General features: G+C 51.6%; 1 protein-coding gene across 4 annotated transcripts in view; it reads right to left on the minus strand.

The window, feature by feature from the left end:
• Positions 1–15,334, minus strand: part of Prmt8 (protein arginine methyltransferase 8) — an 80,431-nt gene that overhangs the window by 45,983 nt on the left and 19,114 nt on the right. For all 4 annotated transcript variants that reach the window (XM_004869350.3, XM_004869349.3, XM_021248161.2 and 1 more), the window contains exon 2: positions 1,055–1,240. In XM_004869350.3, the coding sequence (XP_004869407.1) occupies positions 1,055–1,240 (186 nt within the window). The remainder of the gene's footprint in view (positions 1–1,054; positions 1,241–15,334) is intronic.

Consider the following 15,334-nt stretch of genomic DNA (forward strand, 5'->3'; position numbering starts at 1 on the left):
TTAAAGTTCTAGCTCTGTGCTCACTAGCCAAGCTCTGTGCAAAGAAATATCATAAATAATGAGGAGTGATCTGAGTGTTGAGATCCAAGACTATCTATAGAATGGGACAAACAATCATGCTAACCTGTAGTGTTAACATGAAGAACAATTGAGCCAATGATACACAATGTATGCAACAACACCCAGTATTCAGTAAGCACTACTTAACGAACAAATGCAGGCTACTGTTGTCAAAATACCCTCCCAAGAACCCAGTGCCATCCCTGGAAGTAGGCAGATTACTGCAGTATCTAAATGGAAGAGAGAGCTTGGAGACTTGCCTTGAAAATGCTGTTACATAGCAAGCAAATGCTTTCCTTTTTCAATAATTTCTTCATATTGTAAGGGGATCACAGAAATATTTTCTTTACAGGTGAGTAGGATTAAGTGACATGATACGTATAGTGAGCTTGGATCTCTCCCTGGCACTTAGTGACAGTAAGTGCTAGCTGATTGTCTGGAGTGGCTTGGGAGCATGATGGGATAATGGGGTACAGGCTGTGGCTGCCATTATGTCCCTCCGTGGCAGAGCTGCCTCTCGTCGGGAGGCTCCATTCTGCTCCATGTCTAGCACACATGTTCCAGGCATTTAGACCTAAGAACTTCCGGAGACCTAACCAGGGCAAGGTACATGGACACACACTTGAGCTTCTCACCTGCTCCGGGTCAGCCCTCACCCTCCCAGAGGGTACACAGGACAGGGGCCCGGAAACCTGGGACACTGAGAGAATTCGCTTTACGATGGCACAGCGTAACATACATCTGAATACACGATGTTGAGTATACTACGTTGCCTCTTTTTTTGTTCAGTATTGGGGGTTGAGCACAGGTCCTTTGCACTGAGCTGCATCCCCAGCCTTTTAAAATTTTTCTTTTGAGACAGAGTCACACCAAGTTGTCCAGCCTGGAACTTTCAATCCTTCTGCTTTTGCTTGCCAGAGTGAGGGGATTACAGACATGCACCACCACACCCAGCTTCTGTATGCACCATTCGCCCAGCCCCTAGGTGTTTTACCTCATGGATCCCAAAGTGAGCATAGGAGTCGAAGTAATAATCTCTTGATGTCATCTCCTCTGGGTTCAGCAGCTTGGACATCTTGCCCCGGCCCGGGCAGCTGGGTTGAGTGGACACATGATGGACACATTGCACGGGCTTGGGTGGGACCACAGGCTGAGGGGTCTGGGAGGGGGGACTGCTCACCTGCAGGAGGTAAAAGGGCCTGGGGTTAGTGGAGCAGGAGGCCCCACCCTCCAGGGTCTCTCTCCCCTCCATTTCCCTCCCAGAGCCCAGCTGGCCACAGTAGCAGCCCTCTGAGGGGTCAGCAACCTTGCCCCGCTTCCACTCAGTCAGACTGATAGCTGAGAATGGCAGGGAGGTGCCCTGCTGCTACTGAACCAACCAGACCAGACTGAGCCCAGCAGCTCTTATGAGCTAGGTGACCCCAGGTGATTTAGCCCTCAGTTTCCATAGCTGTTAAATGGGGGAAAACAGCATTTTCCTGTAGAGGGAAACAGGAAATCCTTGACAAAAAGATGTACAGCTCGAGCAGTGGCTAAGGGTGTAGACTCCAGGAGGATCCTCCTGGCCTTAAGGCTGCTGTGGTCCTGGGTGTGGCTCGTCCCTTGAGGGCTCTTGTGTAGGAGACAGTGGGACATTAAGAGGCGGAGCCCCCTCTGGACACTCTTAACACTTCCTAGCGCAGCTTCCCACCGCTGCTGCCCATCACTGTCTGGGGGCCATATCCTGCAGGCTGAGAGGAGAGAGACGGAGACAAAGCTGGGGAGCTCCTGGAGCCCAGAGGGAAGCTCAGACACTACTGCAGAACACTTCCTCTCCCTGGCCTCCAAGAGACCCAGTACACAAAGCTTCAACACAGGCCCTGGTGCAGCTCAGAGGCAGGGCGCTTGCCTAGCATGCAAAAGGGCCTGAGTTAGACCCCAGGGAGAGGGAGAGAGAAAGGGAGAGAGAGAGGGAAAGGGAGAGGGAGAGGGAGAGGGAGAGAGACTGAGAGAGACAGAGATAGGCAGAGAGAGAGGGAGAGAGAGAGAAAGACAGAAACACAGTAGCTGAGAATCGGGGGTCCAGGATCCACCCTGGCGCTCATAGTTAAAAACAGATCTTGACAGTGGATAACAGTGGTCATCGAGGGTTCAAACGCCAGGACCTTGTGACCTGGCTCTGAGCCACAGCTCTGCCACTCACCGGCTATGTGACTTTGGGTGCTCACCTGTCACCACCATGCCTCATTTTCCTCCTCTGTAAATTAGAGCATGTAATAAAAGCTGCCTGAAAGAATCATCAAGACATTTGGATGAGCTTATAGGTGTAAAAACTTTAGAACTCTGTCTGGCTCATAGTAAGCATTTCATTGGACTTGCTATTATTACTACTATTGTTCTAATCTTATAAATCACACCCCTGTTCTGTGTCTCAATTTTCTCATCCATGAGCTGGGTCAGGTCAGATTTACTATCAAAGAAATGGGACCCTAGGACAGAGCAGATCAAGAAATCCAATGATTCCACCCTCCTTCAAGCCAGAGCACAGCCCCCAGTGTGCCCAGTGTTGGGGCGAGGGGAGCAGGCTGGGGGTGATGGTCCCGCCTGCCTGGTGTATGTAGGTTACCGCCTCTGGGAAATGAGGAGACTTCCCATTTTAGCAGCATCAGACTTCAGGTCAGCAAGCGCCTGGGCTGGCAGCAGAGGCGAGCAGGGCTGCCTCATTAGCATGCAGCAGGTGCCCCCCTCGGCTCCAGGATGCTGGTCACGGTCTCCAGGAGGCTAAAAATAGACTGTGTCAATTGCACACTCCCGTGTGGGCTGCAGAGCCACCTCTAGCGCTGAAGAAGGCTCTGTTTGCATGGCTGACCCCCGTACCGACTCCATTTAAACACATTAGGAGGGAAAACCCCCAAGCTGGTCCAGGCACTGTGCACGGTCAGAGTCACAGGGCCTCAGCACCCTGAGCTATCATTCAACTCAGTCCTACTTCCCCTTTCCACGAGGCTCCTGGGGTCGCTTCCCCCAGTAGCCAATTTACAAAGTGTCTGCTATGTGCCACCCACAGTAGGAAGCTAAAAGATGAGCGGATTTGGGGTGGGCGCACTGACTTCAGGAGCCACAGGTGCTGGACAAAGGTGACTGTGGGCCAGCCCCTGCTGGCCAACGCTCCTGGCCTACATCAGCCTCCTGCGGAGCGAACTGTATTCCACCTGTGGGCTGACAGACACGCCCTCTTCCAGAAGGCTGCAAAGGAGTGAGAAATAGCAGTGGCCTCTGATCCAGAGCCTTCAGCCACCAGAGGCTCTGCTTTCAGTCCTACAAACACCACAGAGCACCTGCCAGAGCAGGGGGTGTGGGAAGACACAGGAACAGGGGAGCCGCGCTCTCCGAGGGCTGCTTTCCAGACCCTGACAGCCCCTGGGCCACACTGGAAGCTGGAATAAGGGGTGTTCCACAAAAGACATGCAAGGAACTTGTTGGAGGATGCAAAAGACAGATTTTACTTCAGCTTGGAGAGTCAGGAAATCCCAGGATAGCTGGCAGCAGGGTAAGGGGGAGATTTTAGAATGGCTTTTGGCAGGGGGAGATGCTGGGAGGGAATCAAAGAGGAAGAGCTGATTTCAGCAAAAAGGTGGGAAGCGGTGGAGGAGTGTGAGCTTGTTGGGAAGCAGCACGGCTGGACGATCGGGCTGAAAGAAACTGTGGTCAGGCTAGGTGGTGATTAAATACCCAGACAGTAGGGCGCTGTCAGCGTTTGTGACCAGGGAGTTCTGTGCTTGAGCTCTGCCCTTGGAAGACGAATGCTGCAGCAGCATGCAGGGGAGGGCAAGGAAGGGAAGCAGAGGCACTGGGGCTGGGGAGGCCAGGAGTGGACCGAGGAGGCTGTTTTCAAAGCCCAGGCAAAAAATAATGAGAATGAGAGCTACTGGGGTGTTGGAGGGGCTGCCTGCCAGAGAACTGCAGAAATAGAATCTATAGGAGTTGGCAGCTGACAGAACATGGGGGAAGAGAGAAGCTGGAATCAAAGATGACTTCCACATTTCAAGCCTGGGTGAGTAGGAAAATAGTGGTGACATTAACAGAAATAAGCAAGTCAGCGGGAAGAGCAGGTTGGGGTGGGGGAAATAATGAATTTCAATTTGGATATGTGGAGTTTGAAATGTCATTGAGTCATATAAGAAAAGGTGTCTAGCAAGCAGATATTAAAGCAGTTCCAGTCAATAAATACCATAAACAAAAGAGAAAGGCAAATGACAAATGGAGGAGCATCTCCTGACACACACAGCAGACAGCAGTTAATGCCTGTCACAGGGAGAGGGCCCTGACATGCCAAGAAGAAAGGGCTTAGTACCCAACTTAATGTGAACCAAGAATAAATACAAATGGCAAATTAAAATCCAATAAAAACACTGAACCCCACTAGAAACCAGGTAAATTCAAAATAAAAAACTTATTTCCTTCTCCCTAGCTATAGCATAAATCTCTAGATTTGTAAGGCTTTCCAAAAAACAGGTACTTGTATAAGTTTCTTGTGGAAATGTAAATAGGTCAAAAGTTTTTGAAGGAAGCTTGATAAAATGCCTTATAAGTGATTTAACACATGATTGCAATTTTTAATTTATCATGAGGAGAGAATTGTAGACCATCCTACATATGTAGTGGAAGAATTCTATGATGGTGCTGTTCGTCATGGGAAAAACAAGAGTCAGTTTAGGTGTTCCAGAAACCAAACTGATCCAATCAACCATGACACATCCACACCAAAGAATACTACTCAGCCATCGAAAATATTATGTAAAGAGCATTTAATAACACAAATATTCAAGTGCAATGAAGGGTTGGCTGAGGGACACAAGTAGGAAAAAATACACAGTGTGATTGTGCTTTAAAAATTATAGCCTGTTTGTGCCCTGCTGTAGCAGGCATTCAGTAGGTGTTCACGAAGCAACTCCCCATGTGGAGGAGTCACAGGAGTCACAGGCCACTGTGATTCCCACCCACTCCCCGAGGACTGCACAAGAAGAGATGCAGGAAGGGCCCAGAATTGGCAGCGGCTGCCATAGGGCGTTGGGTCATGAATAGTTAATTCTTCCCTTTTTGTGCTTGCTTATATTTTCTAGAATATATGCCATTAACACACACCATTTTTGTAAATAGTGAAAAAGAATAATATTGAAAAAGCAAAGACTATGTAGCCCCAGACCTCCGGAGAGAAGTGGAGGCTGCTGCTCTGATTGGAAGCCACCTGCGGGGACAGGGACAGACGGCAAGGGCTCCCGAGGAACAGGCCCAGGGCAGCAGCAGGCAAGGGTGGGCAGGGAGAGAGGCTGGGAGAGGAAGAGCAACTGTGATATAGGCGACTGTGTCCTCACCCCTCCAGCCGAGCTGGCCACGCGCTGCACCCCAGGGTGCAGGAAAGGGCTGAGGCGAAGACAGCCCCTGGAGGACAGGGCACAGACGGCAGCGCGGTCACCCGTGGAGCCCGAGGAATGTGGTGGTGCTGCTGACTCTGCAGTGGCTCCAGTGAATTGTATTTTTCACTTACTTGATTAATCTGTTCGCCCTGCAGTGAGTACGCTCATCACTGGAAGCTGATACATAAACGCATCACACATCAGTCCTTTTTATTCCCCTCCACCTGAGCGCATGAGGGAGAGAAAAACTCCTCGCTGGGCTAGGAGTTGTGCCCAGTCCAGGTCACAGGGCATCCGGCACCCTGTGCTATCGCTCAGCTCAGATTCTAAGGTCTCTTCCCCATGGGGCTCCCCGAGTCTCTGTCTGCAGCAGCTCACATAAAACACATCTGCACGGGCCACATCACACAGGGCAAAGTGATGGGTGATTTGGAAGGAGGGACTGGCTTCGAGAGCCACAGCCATGGGCCACTTCCTGCCAGTCCAGCTCAGCACCCTGTGGGCTGACAAAGGAGCTTTTCTCAGGAGTGGACGAGAAAGGGCAGTGGCCCCAACCCCAGGGCATCCGGCTACAGAGGATGATGCTTTCAATTCCAGAAATGCCTGCTGGACACACCTGCCAGGGAGAGGCACGATGCGGGAGCCCTGTATAGAGGACAGTAGGAACCTGTACAGGAACCCAGGCACCTCGCCATGAAAACAGTTCAGCCACAAACACAGCCTTGACGTGGTTGCTGAAAGGTTGGCCTCTGGTTCATCTGCTTGCTCGCTCCTGGTCTGGAGCGTGGGCGATTGTCCTGGGGAGGTCGGAGGTCTCCTCGGCAAGGTCGAAAAAACTGACTCCGGCCTGGGCCACACTGAGCAGTCACAGCCCTTGAGGGAAAGAAGTCTCTGAACTTCAAAATGCCTTGTGTCATCATCACCTGGGAAGACAGGAGTGGTGCTTGCAGGGATGGCCCAGTGATTCCATCCAGGGTCCCTTCCCGGACATTTCACCCTGCTCCCAGCCCTGCCGTCCAACAGTCCTGGCTGTGCCCGCCCTGCTGTCCAGCGCTGCCACCGCGCTCCTGCCTGGGTGCCGGTGGCCCAGTGCAGGGGAGGGGCCCTGTCTCGCTCTTCTCTCCCCACCTCCCCGAGGGCTCGGACACGGCTCTCCTCTTGCAGTCTGTCTCCTGATATGCGGAATCACTGCCTGTTGCCAGATTTTGTGACTCTGTGTTCTACTCTCAATGCCACCTGCTACCAGGACTTCAAACACAGCCCGTCCCCAGGCTGGCCTTTCCGAGGCCTCTTCAGCAGGTGTGCCTCATCCTCCCATCCCTTTGGGGCCCAGGCTCAGGCCCACTGGATACAGAGGCTACAGAAGGGCACAGAGACAGGAGGAGGGGCTGGGGTGGGGGCATGGGGCTGGTCCTCATGGGACAGACGGGGTTTGCCAGGCAGGGTGGGGACTCAGGAAGAGCACTCTGGACCTTACCCATCTCCTTCTGACAACGAGGGCAGATGACGGACAAGGATGAGGAGGTCTCACAGACCTCACCCCGAATGAGGCCCCCAGTGCTAAGTCGGCTGTAAACTTCCTTTCCTGAATCTTCATACTAGCTCTAGGAGGTGCTGAAATTTCCAGCCAAGAAAACTAAAGCTTAACAACACTTTAGTCATTTGCCAGAGCCCAGCGCTAGCAAGTAACAGAGCCAGGATGTAAACCAGTATCTGTTTGACGACAAAGCCCGCGCACCTAACACCGATGCCACAGAGAGCTCAGTTGAGTCCAAGCCTTAACCAATCCTCTGTCAGAGCCAGGCCAAGCTCAGAAGTGGTGGCAAGGCTGGGCCATGTTCAGGACCGAGCAGAAGAGACTGCTCCAGTGGAGACGGACACAGGCAGGCACGTCCAAGGTGGCTGAGCATAAAAGGGAGCAGACAGGCTCCGGGCCTCGAGGGAGAAACAGACCTCGTAAGGAAAGGGTCACAGGAGCAAGCTGCGGGGAGCTGGAACTGAAAAGCTCTGAGACAGTGGGAAAGGTGAAGTGGGGAGGGGAGGAAGAGACGAGGAAGAGCAGCGACAGGGGGTGGTGGGCCCGGGGAGAGGGGGCCGCAGAGGGTGGGAGCAGCTGGCTTTCTGCACCAAGTGGCTGGCACGAGCCCAAGCTTCTTGGCTATAAATGGCTCCTACCAGCACCAGCCAAAGCTTTAAAACAGTTTTCCCGAGAACAAGAGGCTCCACTAGAGGAGCCAAATCCTGCTCTGTACTCAAAATGTCAAGAGAGCTTTTCCTAAGCGGCACCGTCCATCCGCAGCAGCAGCAGCTGCCTGGCTCGGAGAGCCGTAGAGGGGAGAACAGGGCTTCCGCGGCTGGGGCTTGGGGCCGTTTCTGCCCAGGCCCCGTGCCGTCTCCACAGCTGCCTCTGCCTGCCCACCTCGCCCGTCCTCACACCCAGCCCCTCCACCAGCACCCCTGGCTCCCCGTGTCACCTGAGTTCACTGCTGAGGCAGTGCAAGCTGCAGCCCCACACGGATGCTCACGTGCAGAGCGGGCTCCTCCAGCTTCTGTCTTCAGAGAGGAAGAGTTTTCCGGAGGACGGCACTCTGGCCGGGGAATGCCAGGCAGGCTCTGCTAGGGCTTCCATCACATCTCCAAGGTGTGGCCTACAGGGCCACCCGGGGCACAGATGGCCCAAGCCCCACCCTCCTCTCTGGCACCCATGTCTTCTGTCACCTGGGAGGAGGACAGTCCCCGAAGAGCAAGGTGAAGTGGCCTCACCTCACGAAGGACACAGCGCTAGCTCGTGGTCTCTTACTCGGGTCCAGAGCCCCAAGAGTCTGGGGAGGGCCTTGGCTGCCTGGACGCTGCGGGTCTTGCAAGCCGCTGTCTTGCACTGGGTGTCCAGAGCCCCCACTTGCCTCCGTGCCGGCACCCACTGCCATCCTCATGGCCCCAGTGGGGGCCTTCTCGGGCACAAAAGCCTCTAGACCCCTGCTCCGTCCCCAGGGGAGGGGCCAGGCACCCCGCAGCGGCCACCGCCTGCTGCTTCACCCATCTGGCCCCGGCAGAGCAGTTCCCACACAGGCCTGAGAGCCTCGAGCCTGCGCTTCCCAGAAGACCCTTCTCCTGGTCCTGCGCCTGCACACTCATACCACCTTCCGGTCCCCTCTGTGTGCTGCACGAGGGTGCTGCCAGGGAGGGCTCGGAGGGAGTGGCTCTCAAAGCGTGCTCCCTGGACTTGGCGGCCAGCCTCAGCATCCCAGGGCAGGCAGAGCTCAGCAAGCCTCCCAGGGGCCCAGTGCCAGAGCCCGGGGTCCTGCTGCCACTTCTCACCCTGCAGCCATGGACCCGGCCACTAAAGAAGTGTGCCGGGCAGCCAGCTGAGGTCCTTCTCTGTAACGGCCTTCACTCTCCAGTCTGCTGGAATGACTTGTGACTCCCCAAGAAGGGACGGGGGCATCTGGGCCCCTGAATGCATGGCGGTGCCACTCTTCCTTCCTGGGAGATCTATCAGCACATCTAGTGACGAGTGTTCTGCAGGAAACCACCTGGTGCTGCCTGGAGCAGTCTCGATATTCCGATGTGTGTGGCCCACCACGGGGCAGGACTCAGACCACCCGGGACCCGAGTCAGGCCCTGTGGGGTGAGAACCGAAGTCTGCACACAGCAAGCTCACGGTCGATGCCCGTGACACTGGTCCCATGGCCACCCACCCTCTCCATGCCCTCTGATGCCAGAGCTCCAACAGTGCACACTCAGGGCCAGCAGCACCAGCGCCGGCCACGGGCTCTGGAGGAGGCAGCTGGGCTTCTCCCCAGCAGAAAGAGGAGCAGGGACTGGTGCGGGCTATGCCACCTTCAGGCATGGCAACCTTGGCTGGTCCCCGAATAGCACAGTTGTCACCAGGGTGCCCAGCGGCTGGGTCAGGGAGCCTGGCTTGTGGCCGTGCATGGTGCCCGCCTCCGGCTGTGTACAGGACAGCAGCACGGCCTGCCTCAAATCAAAATGGCACCGCTCCACACAGCGCTCCCTCTGTCTCCTCCACCAGGAACTGCTGGGAAAGTGTCTCTTGGATTTTCTCAGTCTGACCTATTTTTTAAATAAACTGGGGCTGTTTTCCACTATTAGTCACTTTTCTCCCAGGCCTCCACATATTAAATTCCCTTCTTATATCCTCAGATATTTGGGCTGCAAGAGATGTCAGGTTAATCGGATGCTTGGCTCCTGGCTCTTCTTTAACGGGCTTAAAAAGCAGGCTTCCCAGTGCACCCTTCCTTTTCCCTGTCCTCCCCCCAAGAGAGCAGGTCCCTTTTCTGCCTGGGCTGGAAGGAGTTACAGGGAGCTGGGCTCCTGCTCCTCTCCCCTTCATGGGCCAATGTACAGAGAGACACCCTTGCCTGGCCAGGGTGAGGCCTTGCGTTAGCTCCAGGGCAGGGTCCCCTCATCCCGTGGGGTCACTCCAGCCCTGGGGACATCAGCAGAGAGGCTGCTCCTGCTCCCCTCCCACCCTGCCGCACATGCAGAGCCCCTGTGGTTTGGCTCATGGGTCTCTTCTCTCCGATTCATATCACTAAGCAAGAGCCTCAGACCCTCAGGCTCTGCTTCCCTCTCTGTCCAACAGCAATGGTCATATGTCCTGTACAGGGCTACTGTGGAATATTGAGAGCTAGCCCTGCAGTTTGATGCAGGAGCATGCAAGGTGCACTGTCCCGCTTGGTTCCGTGCAGTGATGCTCTTTGGGCTCTGCACTGGCACCAGACACCGTGGCCCTGGCTGCCCATAGAGCTCCACCCTCTCCATGCTGTCCACTCTATGCTGCAGCTTTGTCCTCTTACTCCCAGCTCTCTGAGTGTGAAGGGACTGATTTCTTTCAGAAGGGCCATCATTAGCAGTCAGTCATGTTCTCCAGCCCCCTTCACCAGGGACTCTCCTGCTCTGCTTCTGACCCCTGTAGCACCCGTAGGTACAAAGCTGTTGGTTTTTGTGTTTGGTTTTGTGGGTAAATGACTGCAGGCAACTGTCAGGGTCGAGAGTGAATTCCTTCAGACTCGTACGCAGATCTCCAATGTCTTTGTTTCTGCTCAATACTTGGCACCGAGCCAGGTACTCAATAAAGATGTGTTGATTACAGTATCCTTGCACTTCGCCTGGCTCGTCACTGCCCTTCATAAATATATTATGAAAGAAGAGTGATGAAGGCGCCTTCCCATCAAGCAATCAGAAAACTTCTCCTGAGAGGGTAGAGAAGTGGCAGGGAGAAGACAAAACTGAGGGAATAATCATCAGAATCCCAGTAACGCCCAGTACCCTTTGGAGGGTGCAGCAGTACTCCAAACACCCTTACCCACAAGCGTCTCAGCCCTGGGGTTTCAGAAGAAAATGTCTTGCAAACACAAACTATGTGTACTAAGACTCCTAATTCCAGCCATGTAGCCCACAAGTGGCTTCAAGTGCAGACTCAAGTGTGTTCGCTGGATGTTCTCCCAACAGGGAGGCCTTGGTGCAGCACTGAAACCAGGGCTCAGAGCCACTGCCCAACTGCAGCACAGCTGGTGAGGACCAGCAGCTGAGCCCCCACAGCCCTCTGTCCCCACCAAACTGGCCATTATGCTGATGGCCGAAGGGAAAGAAAGCAGCTACCAACCGTGCTATAAGACAGAAGAAAATCACAAGTTGCTGGCCAAGATTACAGCCACACAACTCGATCTAGAATCCCACGAAGTTTCTGCGGATCCCCAACGCATTCCACCTAATTCTAGCAAAACCCATTACTTCAAATAAATATATTTATACCCGGGTTCTTAGGAGAATTGACTGGCTCCTTTAATCAGAGATTCTGATACAAGTATTCACTGAAAAATGGTGCCATTCCAGCTAAAAGAAATAATGTCAGCCACTGGGTAATATCCAGGTCTATTCCAAATTAACCAGTACAGATTCCAGGATTCTGATTAGATTAAAGTACTCCGATGCAGTTCCAATAATTGTTTAAAAGCCATACAAAATATAAGAAATAGTAATTCTCAAGGCCTTGCACACTGGGCAACAAATAGCTGTGGTCCGTGAGAGATAACAAATAAAGTGAGCCTATGATTGTCCCTGCTTGTCCCTGGAGGGAACCCAGCCAGAGCCAGCCATCTCCATTAGTGGAAAACACAGGAGTGGGGATTTGGGGACAACCTGACAGCTAGACTTTGCCCAGTCCTGGGGGGCAGAATATTGTTCAGAGAGGAGCCTTTGGAGTTCTGTGGAGTGCCCCAGGTCTTCAGTTAAAACTAATCAAGTATGCAGGCAGATAATTACCTGAGGCCAGGAAAAGAATCCTGAAAGGGTAGAGTGACTAATCCGCAGTGCTTACAGGGCCCTCAATGGTCTTGTTGCCCCGAATGAAAAAACCTCATATTTGATAAATACACAGAGGAGACATTTTTATTGTTGTTAATTTTCCGCTCAATAGTGGAAAATCACCCCAGACTAAAGCAGCTTAAAAGCAAGACCCAAAAAAGATTAAACTGTACAAGTCATTTAACTGCACCCCAAACAAATCTTAGAAATACAAAGTATGTAAAAACATCCAGCACCCAACAAAGTAAGATTCACGATGTCTGGCATCCAGTCGAAAATTGCCAGGCTGTCAGGGAAACACATATCACAGTACCTATAATGAGGACTAAAACCAAACATGTAATGTAGCACTATAATATTACTTGAAGGTAGACTGTAAGATCAGTATACATATATGATAGAAAAAGAAGATAAAGGTAACAAAGAGCAGTGACTTAGAAACAAATAGAATGATGGTAGTTTTAAACCAGCTACATCAATAATGTAAATGGTTGAAATACCTCAGTTAGAAGGTGGTCGAGTTAGGTTTTTAAAGATAACCGTGTGCCTCTTTTAGAGTCTGGACCTGAAATGCCCCCAGGCTCACCCAGGGGAGGCTTGGTCCCGCTGGTGGCTCTCATGTCATAGTGGCTGTCCCAGGAGGCAGGGCCTCGCTCAGGAAGCAGATCCTTGGGGCCTACCCTTGAAGGGACCCAGAATCCTGACCCCTTCCCATTTTTCTCCCTGATTCTGCTGCCTTGAGGTAAGAGCTCTGCTCCACCACATGCTGCTGCTGTAATGCGCAGCCCCAGCACAGACGTGAAAGCAACAAAAATACACCTTCCCTCCTTTAAGCTGACCTGTCTCAGGTATTTTGTCACCACCACGAAAAGTTGGCTAACACACCCCTCTATTTGAAACTTAATTTTAATATAAAACTACATTAAAAGTAAAAGAATTGAAAAGATATACCACATTAATCTTAATTAAAGGAAGGCCAGAGTACTAGGAGCAATAAAAAATATGAATGTTTAGGGGCCAGGGATTTAGCTCAGTGGTTCTGCTGCCTGCCTCACAAGCTCAAGGACCCGAGTTTGATCCCTGGTACCAAAAAAAAAAAAAGTGTTTAAATTTTTAAAAATGTATTACAATAAAAGATACATTGCCACTAATCTCCCTCAAAATACTCTCCCTCACTTCGAATACATGCATCCCATCTTCCTTGCTGCTTTCTGAAGTTCAGCAAGTCCTTCTGTTGTGAGTGTCTTTAGGTGTGCTGCTACAGGTGTCTCAAAATCTTGAGTCCATTCAGGGTTTACTTTTCATGACAGTTTTGACTTTGGGGAAGAGCCAGAAGCCTCACGGTGCCAACTCCAGTAAATAAGGTAACTGAAGATAAAGCGTACTGTTCTCAGGAACCTGCCTTCCCACTGTGTGACCTTTGGTGGCAGCATTCACTGCGGGGTTTTTTAACCATACCTCGTAAAGACATTTATGGAAGAGGACTTCCAGAACTACTTTAGAAGGCAGCGAGAATGGTTCAGTAAGTGTGTCTAAAGCAAGAGGGACTCGACCTTACCCAGAAGATAACTAATACATGTCTTATAAAAAAAAATTACAAGTGCTGGTGAGGATGTGGAGAAAATGGGAATACTGTATGCGGTTTGTGGGACTGTGGAACACTACAGACACTTTGGAAAATGTTATAGTGATTCCTCAAAAACTAAAAACAGAATTACCACAAGATACAATGTTTCTATTTCTAGATTTTATGGTCAAAATAATTGAAAACAAGTTCTCAAGGAGATATTTGTACGCCCATGTCCATATCAGCATTATCCACAATAGCCAAAACATAGAAACAAACCATGTGTCTGCTGATGAGAAGCAACATATGAGGACTGCATAGAATGAACATCATTCAGCCTTAAGAAGGAAGGAAACCCTGACAAACTACAGCACAGATGAACCTCAAGGACATTACGCTAGGTGGAACAAGCCAGTCACAAAGCCAAATACCGTTCTGTGGAAACCCTCGTGTGGAGAACTTAGAGTAATGGAGACCATAAGGACAGAAAGTAGAACTGTGGTTGCCGGGGCTGAGGGGAGGGAATGGGGAGTTTCTGTTTGAGGGGTTTAAGGTTTTCCGTACTGCAAGATGAAGAAAGTTCTGGAAATGGATGGCATTGATGGTACAGCAACATGAGTGCACTTCATGTCACTGGGAGCTATGCCCAGGATGGTTAAGAATGGAAAATTGACATGATATGTAGGAGTATTTTATCAAAATTTTTTAAATTGGAGGGAAAAATCTGATTAAAATAGACAAATTCAATTTCTTTACTGATCTAAAACCACAAAAATAAGCCACCACTGGACTTAAAATCCTACAAAATATAGATGGAGGGCCGGGGATCTAGCTCAGTGGTGCTGCACTTGCCTCACAAGCTCAAGGTCCTGAGCTCGATCCCAAGTACCAGAAAAAAAAAATCATCCGTGGAGATTTCCACTTCAGCCTCTTCTATCACTTCCAAAACTCTCTGTCCCAGTCACTTTGCTTATTGCTACGACAGAATACCCAACACTCACAACCTAAAAAGGGTTTACTTCGGCTCATGTTTCAGTCTGTGAAGAAACAGCATACCAGGGGCGTGGTGTGCCAGGGGCCTGGCAGAGAAATGGGTCAGGTCCTGGTGAACAGGAAGCAGAGAGAGGAGGGGAGAGCCGCGAGGGAGCTGCCACTTCCAGGACACACCCCCAGGCCTATCTTTCCAACCAGACTGCACCTCAAGCGAGCAAGTCACTAGGACGCTGCCCCTGTGACCCAATCACCTCCTACACAAGGCTCCCAATTGCGACTTGTGAGCATTTACTGGTTAAATAAGCACCTTAGTGTGAACTCAGCCCTCCGTCCCTCACTCCTGAAAGAAGGGAGAAACTGCACTTTAATAGTGATGGGAAACAGAACAAAGATAAGTCCAAAAGAATACTTCCCAAAGGAATATCCACGGATGGGTCTCCAGCTCTGGAGAAGGAACAGAGGGACACCGTGTGCCTACAAAGAAGTCAGAAGGAAGGCCCAGGGCATGAGGCCAACCGTGGAGCTCCGGGGCCCTAAACTTCTTTCCAAACTCCCACCCCTGCCTCCTTGGCCCCTCACCTGGCCTTCCCTGGACTCCTTCCACATTCCAGACGCAACTCTCACCACTGGACACCGCATCAGCTGCTTTCCCGGATGTCTGAATGGCTCACTTTCCTCCTCACTAGGGCATCTAGTCCACTCTGAGAGAGAACCCACGCCAGCCGCGCTCCGCTATCCGCAAACATCCCCACCTCTACCAGGTTCACTTCCCTTACCTGCTTTATTTTTCTTCAGAAGTCTTTGCAGCTCCTGATGCAATTTTCTCATCTTTGTTTATTGTCTGCCCCATACAATGAAAGCTCTGTCATTGCTGGCAGTATCTGGCTCTTCACTGCCATCATACCAGTGCCTGGCTCTGAACAGGTGTTCAGTAAATCTGTGTCGGATGCATGAATGAATGAGCCAGAGGATGGATGCATGCATGAAC

Source organism: Heterocephalus glaber, unplaced genomic scaffold, assembly GCF_053883595.1.
Source record: "Heterocephalus glaber isolate CG9 unplaced genomic scaffold, H.glaber_assembly_v1.0 deba00001444, whole genome shotgun sequence".
NCBI classification, from domain to species: Eukaryota; Metazoa; Chordata; class Mammalia; order Rodentia; family Bathyergidae; genus Heterocephalus; species Heterocephalus glaber.